Raw genomic sequence first — 15,963 nt, 5'->3', positions numbered from 1 at the left:
TAAACTATGAGATTAAAGGAAGAGAAGAGAAGAAAAACTTGTTAGAAGCCTCCTCCAAGCGTGGTGTGTGTTCCTCCACGTGAATTCTCCTTCAAAGTATGTTAGATATTCTCCAAATTAGGTTTAGGAACCATTTTATACGAGTTGGGACTGTGTAGGGCCGAAATAATCTTGTCCCGGGCGAAAAAGGAAAAATCCCGCACCCAGGTCTGGTGCTAAAACCAGAAACGTTTCACGTCTACTTGGGCGTTCTTTCAATTGCTGCCTAACCTGCTCGCGCTGGCCCTGGCGCTAAAACCAGAAACGTTTCACGTCTGTTTGGGCGTTCTTTCAATTGATGCCTAACTTCTGCTTCGTTTCTCATTCTTTTCCTTAACTTTTCAGTTCTTTGCAATTGTTTCTTTTGTCTTCTTTGTAATATTAAACTTTAATCATTATATATTCAATGAATAAATAATCATGAATCCATTTTTGTAGTTATAAAATACACATGAAATCTCTACTTTGCTTCCAATTTAATCTCCAAAAGACTTACACATAAAATAAACTCAATTAAGCACAAACATAGTATAATTTAGCATTAAAATACCAAAATGTAAGATAAGTAATGCATTAAAAATATATAATTATAGCCAGACGTCACTATCCCACACTTAAACGTTGCTCGTCCTCAAGTCAACCAACAATTTACACATAATTATAGAAGTACACTATACTAATATTGACTATGATTGATAGCAACAATTAAACCTTAGCATATCCATTCAAAACACACCTCCCTTTTACTTATGCAATACTTCTAAAATATTCAAATAAAGACAACATGCTCATAACCATCCTAGCCTCAAAAGTCGACTCAATGTCACTATGCACTCATGGCTTAAACACCCAACATCATAGAGAAGTCTAATAATGTTATCTATCCCTCTTGAAACCATGTGTCCTCAAAACAAGAACAAGAGATTAAGTTTAATCCACACATTCAAATCATATGCTCAATATATTTCAAGGACTCACATACATCAAAAAAATTCGCTTACTCTCACAAAAAAGTCACATGCATGCAATTAATACCATAAGCTTGCCCATAATGTAAATCTCCACTAATGTAGGCTCACTCGATCTAAAATCAATTAGGACTTTTCATGATTGTAATGTGGGCTAATGGACGGTTAGGATATATTTAGGAATAATGGTTCACCCTCTTAAGCACTTTAACACATCACATAATCAGCTTTAGTGCATATTCTTCAATCCCAACTTCAATTTTATAAACAAAATCACCTCCAACGTTCCCTCTTTCTTTAAGCACTACTTTAGTTCACTCACTAGCAAAGACAAGATCTCATTTTATTCATCTACATATTTGTTTTCAGCATTTTATTCTTTCAATAACAATTTTCTCTTCTTCTACAATTTTCGCTAGTGATGTATTCCTTTATAAAACAAGTGCATCTTTCTTCCTTTCATTGATCCACTCAAAAGCCACCCTACACTTAGTCCTTACTTCTTCTAGCGCTCATTTCACAATTAAAGTGCTTTCAGAGGTAACATGATCAAAATAATGTCAATTAAGAACAAAAAGGTATAAGCTCGTAATGTGGGTGCCAAATAGAAGGTCTGCTAGCTCAAAAGGGTTAGCTAGGGATAGATTTTATTTGTGATAAGCAATTAAGCTCAAAAAGATCAAAGAAAGCCTAAAATCATTTTTCAAACCGAGCATCACCTGAAATTTCGCTTCAACTCATATACCGGGTAAGTTCTAGACTCAATCACAATAACATAGACTACACAAAATCTCACTTCACACATGGCACGTTACTCAATAAGGACGGTCTCATTCTGACTCTCCAACAATGTAAGTATTCACAGAGCCACAAGATATTAAATATTTAACACAAAGTGAATATAAGTCAAGATAACGAGATATATGTGTCGCAAACCATGTTATCCAATATATAAAGGCATCATAATCAATTTCAAAACATAGGAAAGATACAACACATGTCAAAGCCTAAATATGCTATTATGAAACAAATCAAGGCGCCTAGGAATGTCATCTTTCTTCCTCCATTTATTTCTTAAATCCTAATCTACTCTAAAAAGTGAACAATTACTACCCGGTTCAACCTACATCCCATGAAAAAGAACAGACGCACAAAGAAAAACCACGGGGGATTATTGCTACCTAATAAAAACTAAAAGATATATTAATTGTATTTTATCAATTTTTTTTGTTTAGACTTTAGTCCCCCATGAAATGTGTCTAGGAGATCCATCGTCGGGAAAAGTCTAAAAATTCTTTTTTTTTTTTTTGGTTTTTCTGTATTTTATAATTTTTTTCAATTAGGCTAACTACAACCAAAAAATAAGAAGCTAAGCTAAAAATTACTACAACTTAAAAAAATACTAACTAGCACTAACCTACTATATACATGATCCAGAGAATCCCCACCCCACACTTAATTTATGCAGTGTCCTCAATGCATATAAAACAATGAAAAACAAGTGAGGTGCAAAGAAAAACTCCCTAGTAGGCCAAAGGCTGAAGCATTAGCAGTTCACGGGATACTCTGACTTCTCCCAAGTATCATCCTTTGTGTGGGTACCTCACACTTAGTTTCAACCACCTGCTCGTTTGTGCATACGCCTACTAGCTTTGATTTCATGCTCCTACTCCTACAAAACACAAAAAAAGAATAAAAAAATAAAAAGAAATAGTAGAGTTGCCTCCCAACAAGCGCTTGATTTAACGTCGCGGCACGACACAATCACTTTCACCACTTTTCCTTCCACTTTGAGGATATGAACTGCACCCCCAGTTTTGCATCAATTTTTCTGTCACGTTCCTGGGGCGATGGTGTGAAAATAAGGGAACGAAGCAATAGATATCATATCTTGCACTTCTTGACCTTTAGGTGAGGTATGTCATTGTATCTTCTTGGTGTTGCAAATTTTAGAATATACGGGTCTTGTTCTTCATCTATACATCTTTTCAAAGGCTTGATCTCCATGTCTCCACCAAACATAATGTAGAAAAATATTTAGAATGAGGACCAACACGCCCCAACTCCAAAACTACATTATTTTTGACATCCTCAATAATATATACTCCCTCAACCTCGAATCGTCAACAAGAACATGGTCTAATGATTGGTATTCTTGTTTTAGCTCCTCAATTTGGTCTAGAAGATCTTTTTCAGCTTCACACAACTCATCACTAAATTGTTGGGCATTATACGCATCAACCTTTGCACTCAAATCTACATCCAAGTTGCGCACAGTCAAGCCTCACCTGTCAATTTCTTGTGCAAGATCAACTCTCTCCTTAGACCAATCATTCACCAACGTTGTTAGTAAACAACGTCGTTTCGCATATTTCCTTAATCGATAATATTCATCATAGTACCAACGCAAGTATACATGGTCGACAAGTAATATAAGATTGTAAGTCCAAATATCGTACCCATATGGACTTGTGGTTAACTATTTACTAAATTAAACTAAGACAATTAATCTATTCAAGCACTTTTCTAAAGATTATTAACTACAACTAATCTAGAGTCGAAAACTAAATGAGAGGCGGTGTCGTTCTCTGGTTGGCTGGTTCGAGCCCGACGAGGCTGGATTATTGGGCACATACTTGGTTCATGATGCTTTGGAGAAGGTGAAGTTGATTCAGGAGAGGTTTCGCACAGCTCAGTCCAGACAGAAGAGTTACACGGACTAAAAGATTCGTGAAGTGTCTTTCATAGAGGGAGAGAAGGTTCTTCTTAAAGTTTCACCCATGGAGGGTGTGATGAAGTTTGGGAAGAAGGGCATGTTGAGCCCGAGGTTGATTGGACTTTTTGAGGTGCTGGAGAGAGTTGGCAAAGTTGCTTATAGACTTGTTTTGCCTCCTAGTCTTTTGAGAGTTCATCCTGTATTCCATGTTTCTATGCTTCTGAAGTATAATGAAGATAAGTCCTATGTTTTGGACTTCAGCACAACACAGTTAGATGGAAATCTGGCTTCTGAGGAGGAGCCGGTAGCCATTTTGGATCGGCAAGTTCGGAAGCTCAGGTCTAAAGATATTGCATCGGTGAAGGTGCAGTGGAGAGGTCAATTAGTCGAGGAGGCGCATTGGGAGACCGAGCATGAAATGCGGAGCAGATATCCTTATCTTTTTAGCACTTCAAGTATGACTATAAACTCGTTCGAGGATGAAATTTTATTTAGGAGAGGAAAAATATAACAACCCGGCCGGTCGTTTTGTAAATTTCAGCACCGTTTACCCATTTGATGCTTTTCGCGTGATTAGTTGTTGTTTTTTAACTTGGGGGATGGTTGGTTTGGTTACGGGAAGGATTCGGAGTGAATTGGAACACTTAGTAAGTTATGAAAGTTGACCAAGGTTTGACTTTTGTGTTAACGATCTCAGATTCGTGTTTTGATGGTTCCAATAGGTTTGTATGGTGATTTTGGACTTAGGTGTATGCCCGTATTTAGATCTGGAGGTTCCTAGGATGATTTGGCTCTTTTTACCGAAGGTTGGCAATTTGAAGGTTTAGAAATTTCATAAGTTTGACTATGGGTTGACTTTAAGACTATAGGGTTTGGATTGTTGTTCCGGGACATGGAATAGGTCCATTTTATTATTTGGAACATGTGTGTAAAGCTTGGTCTCATCCCGAGTTGATTTGGTAGGAATCGGACGCGTGGTTGTGAATATTAAAGTTCTTGAGTCTCAAGGCTTGCATGATGCGTTTTGGTGTCTGATTCGTGATACTGGATGTTATTTTGATGTTTTGATCTTGCGAGTGAGTTCGTATGAGATTTATATACTTGTGTGGATGTTTAGTGTGGGACCCAAGGAGCAGATTGATTTCGGACTAGTTTGGTGAAACTTCAGTTTTAATGGTGCCCCAGACCTCGCATTTGCGTTGTTGGGGCAGTGAAGGCCAGCTTTGCATTTGCGAATCCACTATTACAAGGGGGTCCGCATTTGCGACACTTGGTCGCATTTGGGATCTTCATTGTCGCAGTTGCAATATCACAGGCGGAGGGATTCAATTTGCTTTTGCGAGCCACTTGTCACATTTGCAAGGCCCGTAACTGCGAACCCCCGGTCGCAATTGTGACCTCCGCAACTTAACATTGGAGAGGAGTGATTTTTGAAGAGGATTTTTCACACAAGGCAATTAGGTAAGTAATTTTTACTTGATTTTGATATTATATCTTGATTTTCTATGTATTTTTACACCTAAATCATGGAATTTGGAAAGATTTTTTAGGGGGGTTTTGACTATATTTTGAAAAACAAAAATTGGGAATTTGAGAGTCGATTTGGACTTGATTTCTGAATCTAATTATATATTTAGACTTGTGTGGTTATGGGTAGTTGGGATCTACCCTTTGACTTGGGTTTTGACTGTGTGGGCCTGGGGTTGGCTTTTTGTTAACTTTGGGGGTTTGGGCAAAGATTGGACTTTATTGATTGGAATTCATTCCTATAGCATGTTTGATGTTATTGAGCTATTTTGGCTAGATTTGAGTGGGGCGGATGTAATTTTTAGAGGAAAGGCTATATTAGAGGATTGATTTGTGCTTATTGGGGTAAGTATCTTGCATAACCTTGTGTGAAGGAAAACTCCTTAGGATTTGGCCTTATTTGTCTTTTTGTGTTAAGTGAAAAGTAATGTGTACGCGAGGTGACGATTGTGTACATGAGTGCTATGTGTGGTTTATGACTGGATTGACCTTAGGCTATTAATATGCCTTAATTTGATTATATGCTTCATATAAAACATGCTTAATCACTTTGTGACTACATGACCTTGATTTCCGCAATTGATCATGCTTTACATGTTCAACACCCATCCACATTTTTTTATTATTATCATATCCTTGTGCATCTTGTTGACAAAATTATGGGATCATATCTTTGATGGAAATTTGGCATATTGCTTTGTGTTGATTATGACACATGGGGACATATTGAGCGGATTGATCGGATGTTGGCACGACATCTTTGCCGTGAGATTGTGATTATTGTTATGCACATTTGGCGAATCAAGGGTGGGGTTCTCGGGTTTGCACATGTGGCGATCTTGATCATGCGCATGTGGCAAAATAAGAATGGTATTTCTTAATTATTGCACATGCGGAAAAATAAGGATGGCATTCTTGATAATGTTTATGTGATGGTTTGAGGGTGATTTTCTTGATGATATTCATGTGACGTGATATTTTTGATTTAACAAGTTGCTACTCCATGGTTAATTTGCAGGATATATGCAAGAATGTAAGAAATCACCAAGAAGCCTAGCAGCCATTTCAAAAAGAAATTAAATTAAATATGAGGCAAATTGAAGAAGAAAAAAAAATTTGGCGGGGCGGGTGTATGGGTATAAATTCAGGGAAGGGCAGGTTGAAAATTTGTGGGAAGGCAGAATCTGCACCGCCCCACACCACTTGCCATCCCTACAGTACTAACCATAATTAAAACTAGTAAGGATTGAACCACAATAAGTTCGTCAGCAAGGCTCATTCATGTGACACTGAGCACCGGGATGAGGGGTTGTTTGTAAATGGTGGCAGTACCAACAACTCAATTAGCCATAATGACTTTTTTTAGTCCATGGAATAGAACAAACGTATTGTAAGATATTTTATATGACATCACAGACAAGCAAAGTACACAGAACAAATTTTATATGAAAGACAACAGAGATGAGAATCTTGATCCTCAGCACATTTCCACAGCTTGCTAGAGTTTGCACTGTGTGACCATCACAACCAAGCAACACAATCACTTGCAACGACACCACCTGCAAATGGTAAAACTTTCTCTACCACCATGCAACTTATCTTGGCTATGGTGAGATGAGTTTGTGTAGTATGGATTGACGTTACACTAACCACTTCCTAGTCCAGCTAACCCAAAAACAGAAACAGATCTGTAAAGAATTAATAACACATTTCCAGTGACTGTTTCTAACTCAAATTTTGAGGTAGAGACAGTTTCAGGTTCAGCATGCACAAAACGAGAAAAGGCTGTAATTGACCAAGTGTGTGCAGAGATAGAACTCATTAACTTGCAGTTGTATTTTGTACATTGCTTGTGTGGGCGAAAGAGTCAAGCCCCCTTGTTGCTATTCCATGGCTTGAGCACTCCAACAACGATGACTGCAACGATTATCAGAAGGATGATGATGGCGATGCACATCCATTTTCTTGAGTTCCTTTGTAGTGACTTTGCCTTTTGTAGAGCAGTATTCCCTGATTGCACATGGTCTACTGCAGCTGAAACCTGAAATTTGGATTCTCAAGCAATGAGGAAAGAAGACATAAACATAGGGTAGGATTCATACAAGGATAATGCATTTTAATTGGATTGTCAAGCAATGAGGAAAAGAAAATAAAAATACAGAAGATTTAAGATATGCAAAAGAAGAAAGAGTATGTACCAGGGTTAGGGTCATACTAGGTAACGAATTTCAATTGGATTTTCAAGCAATGAGAAAATGAAACAAAAAGATAGAGAAAATATAAAATGCAAGAGAAAATAAAGAAGTATCTGTATCAGAGTAGGGGTCATACAAGAAAATGAATTTCAGTACCTGAGATTCTATATTATCAAGCATGTCCCCTTGTGCATCAACCAACACTGCCATATCCAAGAATATCTGCATTAAAGATAATAATGAATTTTAAACCAGATATCACTGCCTGTTTTTCCTCTTTTCTATCAGGCACTAATTCCATAATGGCATCATCACTTCCCACAATGCCTGTCACCTTCCAGATAATTATGGAACTCCTTCATTTCAGTGATTTTATTTCGCCGGGAGTGATTAAACCAATCACATTATACTGAACATTGATGATATCAGAAACATATGGTAGGAGGGACCATGTTCAGCACTCTGAACTCATATTCAGTCCACAATTAGATGATATAATAAAATATGTCGAATTGTGACCATCTCATCTAAAAGCTTAAGCTGTTAGAGAGGGTACATTTTTATTTACTTGATTATATCTTCAGCATGTGCCCTTTACGTGGAGACTGGATTCTTTTTAAAGCTAAGCAATGTGGTCCTTTCAATAATGCATTGCTGTGAGACTTGAACCCAGGACCTCGGGTTGCTCTAATACCACGTTGAATTGTGTAACCTTCTCATCCAAAAACTTAAGCTGTTTTAGAATGTATACCTTTTTTTACTTAATTATATTTTCCACAGAATTGAACAAAAATATAACTCTAATTTTTCTTCTACTTTCCTATGTTCCTCGTCCCTTCTCTTTCCCCCCTTTCTTGATAATGAGGGATTTTCAAGCAGATTTTGCTGTTATTCTGTCCCTCATCATGGGGACACTTGTCATACCTGATGCAACTCAAGAAGTTTCCTCTCTAGCTCTCTGACTGCATCATGACGCTCTTGAATTTCCGCTAGGGTATCCATTATCTGCAAAATAGTAGCATTGACAAGTGGCACATTAACATCGTAGTTAGTGAAACTAAATTGCTAGATAACAGAGCAAGAGGGATAAAGGCTAAAGTTTGCATAACTTCATTCAGACGAAAAAATGAAGTGGGAAAAAGAAAAAATGTGTCCAGCAAGGAAGAGCAACTGCTTATCGTTAAAATTGATTATATATGAAGACCGGTGGTCAAAATATGACTTATTACCTAAGTTGCTCGGATACGGGCGCGGGTGTCCGATACGGGTGCGGATCTAGAGGTCGGATCCTTCGAGATGTAAATTCTAAGATTCAGGGATACGGATCCTAGTATGATACGGGTGTGGGGATCCGGCTAAAAATAATTCAAAAATATAAAAGTATCTCTAAATTATAAGAAATTATGTGTAATACTAACGTATAGCTTGTAAAGTGTGAATTCCTTTTTTATTCTCAAGTTGTAGATAAGTAAATGATTGATTTCCTAGATAAGGTATGCTATTTCTTCAAACTTACCCTAGTTTTGATTCTGATTTTGGGAATCAAATTGTATCTCGCCTCGAATTTTTCCGTCTGTCGTGGTCAAAGTACCCAAAATTGTTTGACCAAATCCAAGTACGGATCCCATACCCACACCCATAGTAGTGTCATGTTGACACGGGTGCGGCACCTAAACTGTCGTGTCGGAGCAACTTAGCTTATTACCAAAATAATGCTATGTCTTGAAGCCTCACCGATGACCAACCAAATAACTCCCTCCCACTGCTATCTGATGTCTACTTCTCCATGCAGTTGTAACTAATTGCCTAGCTCTCTAACCCTATATTTTTCCCAGCAACAGTTTTACATATATGTAGCAGAAAATGTGGTTCGATTATGATGTGTTACATTACTGTTTTTGATTAGTAATCTGCTGTTATACTACTTCAAGCACATGACACTGGTCTGGCAATAGTAGCCTGAGGGTTAAAGAGACCTTAGTCAACTAGGCAAATTATCCTGCTTAGAAAATTTGCTAAAGGGTTGACAGTATAAGATGCTACAGCAGTGTGGAAAGCACTCCTTGTTTCTTATTCTACCAAAGTCAAATCATCCATCCTATTTTTAAGGTTTTTGAATGAGTCTATTCCTTTATGATGATTCCAACAAGTGAGAAGGAAAAAATAATTTTCTTCTCTTTTGTTTTCACAGGGAGAGTACAGCATGGCATTCGAGAGAAAAGGAAAATATAAATGGAATTGAAACAATAATAACAAACTAAGTGTAATCTCACAAGTGGGGTCTGGGGACGGTAGTGTGTACGCAGACCTAGGTAAAGAGGTTGTTTCTGATAGACCCGCGGATCAAGGATAGGAGAAAATAAGCAAAACAACCAGTAACAACAGTAAAATAAGATGGTAAGATGACCGAAGCAAAAGAAACAAGATGTAGTAAGAGAAATCTAACAATAAGAAAATACGGAAATACTACTAATACTATTGGTATGGGACAAAGAAACGCTCAACTAACTACTAAGCTTCTACTCTGATTCTCGACTTCCACACCCTCCTATCAAGGGTCATGTCCTCGGTATGCTGCAGTAACGTCATATCCTGCCTAATCACCTCTCTCCAATACTTCTTTGGCCTACCTCTACCTCTCCTCAGGCCCACCATGGCTATCCTATCACACCTACTCACCGGGGCATCTATGTGCCTCCTCTTCACATGCCCGTACCATCTCAGTCTCGCTTTCCGCATCTTGTCCACCACGGAGGTCACTCCCACCTTAATCTATTATCTCCTAGTATGCCCACATATCCATCTCAACATCCTCATTTCTACTACTCGCATCGTCTGGACATGGGAGCTCTTTACTGGCTAACACTCTACCCCATACAACATAGTCGGTCTAACCACCACTCGGTAGAACTAACCTTTAAATCTTTGTGGCACATTCTCGTCACACAAAACACCAGATGCGAACCTCCTTTTCATCCACCCCGCACAAATACGATGTGTGACATCATCGTCAATCTTCCCATTACCTTGGATTACTGACCCCATGTGCTTAAGATTTCATATCTTAGGGATGGTTTATCTATCAAGGGGTGTGAGAGTTACTATGTACTGATAGAGATATGATGGTAAGAAATTATTTTATTTGAATTATTTGATGGTAAGAAAATATTACGGCTGCTTAACTGAGGGGCAAGAGGCTTCCCTTGGGAAGTTATTGATTCCATTACCGAACCAAAAAAAATTATTCCCCAATCCTGTCTTACCAATCAGCTCAATCTTTTTTCCTTCTTGCTAAACCTGTGCAAACTATTCCTGTATCAATAAACTGCTGACATGGTAAGAACTGGTGGGAGGGGGAGAGAGAGAAAGCATCAGAGCCCTCAAGGATGTTACTCATGAAAACCTACTTAAATATCCGATTATATGTAAATGAACAGAAATCAAACAGCACTAGATGGTATAGGGTGGTCCTAATCGACCATAACCCAGGAAATTCAAACGGAAACCTAGATTGGTCAGCTTTACAAGCATAACCACCATATGCCCCAATCCATTTAGAAAAAGCTAGTTAAAGCATGATATCTTGATCCTTCGTCATATGTGAATTAATACTAGGACACCACTGTGAAGCTACTAAACGGAAAGGATAGTATAAACAGCTGAGTAGGTTCATACCTGTCCTCGCCCTTGTTCTCGAATAGCTTTCTGGAATATCTGCTCACTGTCCCCAGTCTCTATCAACCGATCAATTGTCTGCGTGAAGTGGAAAATAAAGGGGAAAAATTAGATGTGCACAAAAAGCATTACTAGCATTTTCAAGAATTCAAACGCACTACATAGCTTCACCTCTTCATCAGCTCGATTGCCGGTCACTGTCATACACACCAAAAGCAAATAGTTACAATTATGAAAATCCTTAAGTAACCGATACAGAAATTCAATTCTAGGAGTTCTTAACACCTGTGTATACACGCCTTTCAACAACCTCACGATATTCTTGGTGGATGTTCTCTCGTAATGTCTATAAACATATTTTATCAGCTAAACCTGAAAAGCAATCAAACCCCAGAAGAGAAAGAGCCATTCCTAATGTAGCTGACATACCTGAAACTCGGACATTTTATCTTTGAACTTCTTTTTCAAGGAACTGCAATCAAAGATAACAGGCCGAGTTCACTCATTGACCATATGTGTAATAAGGCGAATAACTGAAAATCTGAATTGTTGGAACAGAAGGGAAGCATGAGAAAAGGCATAATTACTCTGCTTCATTTTTTCTGACACATTAAGCACTATGGCAAACTGGAAGATACTGACTTCTTTGTGTTTTAAGATGTGTGCATTTAAGAACTCACATTTGTACTTTATGAGCATATAAATTGGTCATTACTTTTGTAGTTTGAGTCAGAAGGTGATGTTTGTACAAGTCAGATATGCACTCTTAAAAAGGCAAAAGCCAACCTGTGAATATGTTGCTAAGAAGAAGAAGTAGAGAAAGAACATTTGATTGTGTATAAGTAATAGAGCAAGTAGACTTTTAAGTAGTACGCCATAACTGTACTTCAAAGAGAAAAATAACAAAGCATGCAGTTTTACCGACAAATGCATGGCGACAATCTAATTCTATCCTTAAACCAATCCACTGTCTGTCCCAATACATAGTTTTATGCCAGCAGCCACTAGTTCATCCATATAAATAAGTTATTCAGAGATACCCACCAAAGAATGTCAAAATAACATCAAGGTGTGACCATATCAGAAAAGAAACAACTATTAAGTAGACAAAGGAGATGTAAGGACGCAAAATTACACTGTTGTTGCCGTTCTTGATCTGTCAACAGCTGATCCTTTACCACATCCTTGTTTGCTTCTATTGGCCAGATTCTACAATGTAAGAAAATAGATCATAGCCATAAGAAAACACAATAGTACTAGAATTAAGAGATGAAAGTTTTTTTTTTTTTTTTTTGGATAAGGCGAGATAAAAGCATCTTATCTTACTCACTTCTTTGTCAAGTTCCTCAATTTTTAATTTGATGAATCGAGCTACTTTGCTAACTTCATCAACATCTTTTTCCATTCGCTGCTTAATTGCTGCATATACAATCTGATCGCTTAGGAATGCCTACTAAAAAATAACTATAAACACGTTTTGAACATGAGTAAGAGAAGACATATACAATCTCATCACTTAGGAATGCCCACTTAAAAATAATTTTAAATACGTTTTGAACATGAGTAAGAGAAGCAAACAAAGATGATTTTTCAAAGACCCAGTGCAACTTATTCCGCCTTCAGTTGCTGCTCCTTATTTGCTATAACTTATAGATCTTTCAACACAAAATAGAACCTATATCTTTCATCACTCTTAGAATATGTTAATATCGTTGTTATAATTAGGACAAAGCACTACTTTTGTTGATAGCTTGTGTAAATAGATTAGACTTGACATGTCATATATGAAAGTGTATATAATTGTTCCCCATCGAAAAATGTAATAAAAGTGCATTGTGGAGCGTGAACATAGAACTATAAAAGACCCAAACGTAAGACATCTGCCTGCACACATTCTCTCAATTCTTTCTCCTCTTATTCCTCACAAGGTATCAGAGCTAAGTGATAAATTAATCATTTTGCATTAACCAGTGACCTTTAAGAGAAAAAATAGTGTCACTGTGTAATTGTTGACAGCCGTGAAAGTTATCCCAGCTGTCTTTGTCTTTGTGCATATAAAGCATAACATTATCACAAAAATTGGGCCCTTCTTACGAGCACAATATGAGAAGCCACACAGCAACTAGAGATAAGTGTGGCATCACGTTGTCTTAATTCCCAGGTTCCGGCAGCGAGGTTCTTTCCAGTTTTCTAGCTTATTAGTGGTCGAATAATGCCTCCAATCTCACCCCATACAAGATTTGGCAGACTCTAGGGCCAGAACCATAGCCCAAATAGGAAGTTTAGTTCTCCTGTCAAAAATGCTACGCCTTGTCAATAACATAACCCCCGGGAAAAATAATTCAACCCATCCTTCTCACGAATGTGTTGTTTTTAGTCATTCACAGGTTCATAAAGGCTAGTGTTGCTGAGCACGTGGCTTCTATCGATACCTTACATCAGTCATGCTACCTTCTTCAAGACTCTACCTTTTTTAATACCTTCTTCCTCTCAAGATCTACGCAAGGAAGAAAGTTCCATTGTGTCCTTCAAAGATCAATCCAAGAACTGCGTAAATAAGGTTTTACCTAACTAGCCCTAAAGTTGGGGCCCTGCGTAAGGGCGGATGGGAATGCCGGTCTTAAACCTTATCTTAGTTGTTTAAATGGAGTAGGTGTTAGGTCTCTGTCCCAGATTCACTGATTCAAGGGTTTTAGATGGGGTGGAAGAGATTGCTCAGGATGAGTGTTTGGGTAACAAAGCCGAGGAGGGTGTAGTCAAGGAGAAAACTCCTGAGGAGAGTGATTTGGCTCATAGAAGCAAGGATCTGGAAGAGAGGGTCAACTATGGCAGTGACTTAGGGGGGCTTGTTCTGTGATAAACAAATGCCTTCAAACAAGAACCAGGGCATCCAAAAGAGGTGAACCTGAGAAGAGCAGTAAGAGTAAGCGTTCAAGTACTGGTGCTATGACCAACAAGGTGGAAGATTATCTGCGGTTTTACCTATTTCTTGGGGGATAATATTACCTCTCCTAAATGTTCTACCACAAATCCACGACTCTTGACTTATCATCGTTGACAATGCCTACATCAGGTCTAACAGATTCCCTCCTAGAACAAGATCCTTCCTCCTACAGAGGACCTTTCTCCTTCCCATAGTCCTTGAACACATGTATAAAATGTTGCTCGTTCTAATCATAATTCTCATTCTATTTACACCTTTTTAAGTTATCATCGTTGTCATCATCCCAATATGTTTTTGTCTCGTCTTTGTCATATGTCATTCATTTCTAAGTCTATAGGCAAAACTCGTGCACGTGATGTTTGTCATTGGTAATGTCTAACTAATAGAAGCTAGTTTATTAAACATCTTATATTTATTATAGTTCTTCAGAAAAATAAAAAATATCCATTCATCACTAACGGGTGTGGTGGAATGGTAAAGGTTCCTCCATCCTTAACCTCACGTTCGACCATGAGCACAGAGTCCCCTATCGTAGGGGGAACCAAAACCCCCCATAGTAGGCTTGTACTTTGCGGCTGGATTAGTCGGGCCAATGATTCTGGACACCAGATGGTTTAACCAAAAGAAAAGAAAAATATGCATATTCGGACTAATAAAAAAGCACAGTCAAAACATAGCTTTCTGCGAAAACTAACTAGTTGGTTTAACTTTGACCATTCTCCCATCAATAAAGTGATTAAACACTTGGGGACGTATGTAAATTGAGAATAAGTTGATGAAATATAATTGAGTAGGGAAACCCAAAAAACATGTTAACAGAAGCCTCTGCATTTTTTTTATTCATATTTATTATCTACTTTGCCTAACTGAAAAACAAAAGGAAGTGCTCCCTCCGTTTCAAAAAAATTGTCTTAGTTTGACTTGTCACAAACTTTAATAAAGAAGGGAAGAATTTTGAGATATGTGGTCTTAAATAAGTCATAACATTTGTGTGGCTGTAAAACTTTTGAATCTTGTGGTCTGAAACTTGCCATAGCATTTGTGTGGCTATAAATGCTTCTTAGTAAGGAAATATTGAAAGGTGTCAATCTTTTCAAACCAGACTAATAAGAAAATAGTGACAATCTTTTTGAAGCAGAAGGAGTAGGTCCATATTTGGTATATGTTATCGTATTCATTTATACAAGTTGAACCATTCTCAAAAAAAAAAAAAAAAAAAAGATCAACAAGTTGAACTATTCATACATAGTTGAAAAACTTTTACTGCCAGGATTAGATGAAGTTAAAATACTCATATGTTTTTATCGGTGGACCTTGATGCAGCCTTTATAAACTAAACCACCTCTAACATTTCAACTGTCAATTCAGGTATCATAGGATAGATTCTTACTCCCCTCTTAGCTGAACTAGCTTATAGGGCATCTACGATGAGTGAATAACTCATCAGTCATGCAAACCAAATTCTTCCAACACATGCCACCGCAGTATAACCACAAGAAAATAGATTACCTTTCATAGCAGCAGCTTTTGTGACAGCCTTTGATTCCTCATGAGCATCCTGTGAAGAGCATTGGAAAAGATCTTGAGGTTCGTAGCATTTAAATATTTAAGGAAACAATTAAGATCATGTATGGATCTTCTGAGCTCCTTTGGTCCCTACATCTTTGTTTTTTGTCCTTTTGGTAAGTACCTTATGTTCCTATATCTTACATCAAGTAACCTTTAAGTCGGCGTACACTTCTTGAAATTACCTTTTCAACTACCTTTAAGGGGTTTTGGTACAAGCAAAGAGAATGAATTTTGTGAATTACTAACATGGAAGAGCTCGTTATGTGGAAAAAGGAATCACATTATATGCACTTGAAGCAACGTTTTATTATCTAAAAAAAAAAAAAGCTA

General features: G+C 37.7%; 1 protein-coding gene across 1 annotated transcript in view; it reads right to left on the bottom strand.

Annotated features, from left to right (window-relative positions):
• The window catches only part of LOC109205818 (syntaxin-132-like), a 15,660-nt gene continuing 6,290 nt past the window's right edge, over positions 6,594 to 15,963 (bottom strand). The window contains exons 4-13 of the mRNA XM_019368574.1: positions 15,574 to 15,622; positions 12,451 to 12,539; positions 12,256 to 12,329; positions 11,550 to 11,592; positions 11,406 to 11,466; positions 11,292 to 11,317; positions 11,121 to 11,198; positions 8,370 to 8,450; positions 7,602 to 7,667; positions 6,594 to 7,291 (exon numbers count right to left, since the gene is read on the bottom strand). Coding sequence (XP_019224119.1) covers positions 7,118 to 7,291; positions 7,602 to 7,667; positions 8,370 to 8,450; positions 11,121 to 11,198; positions 11,292 to 11,317; positions 11,406 to 11,466; positions 11,550 to 11,592; positions 12,256 to 12,329; positions 12,451 to 12,539; positions 15,574 to 15,622 — 741 coding nt within the window. The 3' untranslated portion in view covers positions 6,594 to 7,117. The remainder of the gene's footprint in view (positions 7,292 to 7,601; positions 7,668 to 8,369; positions 8,451 to 11,120; positions 11,199 to 11,291; positions 11,318 to 11,405; positions 11,467 to 11,549; positions 11,593 to 12,255; positions 12,330 to 12,450; positions 12,540 to 15,573; positions 15,623 to 15,963) is intronic.

The sequence above is a fragment of the Nicotiana attenuata genome, chromosome 2 (genome assembly GCF_001879085.1).
Source record: "Nicotiana attenuata strain UT chromosome 2, NIATTr2, whole genome shotgun sequence".
Lineage (NCBI taxonomy): Eukaryota > Viridiplantae > Streptophyta > Magnoliopsida > Solanales > Solanaceae > Nicotiana > Nicotiana attenuata.
Note: the sequence above shows the minus strand (reverse complement) of the source record. Positions and strands in the feature narration are given on the sequence as shown.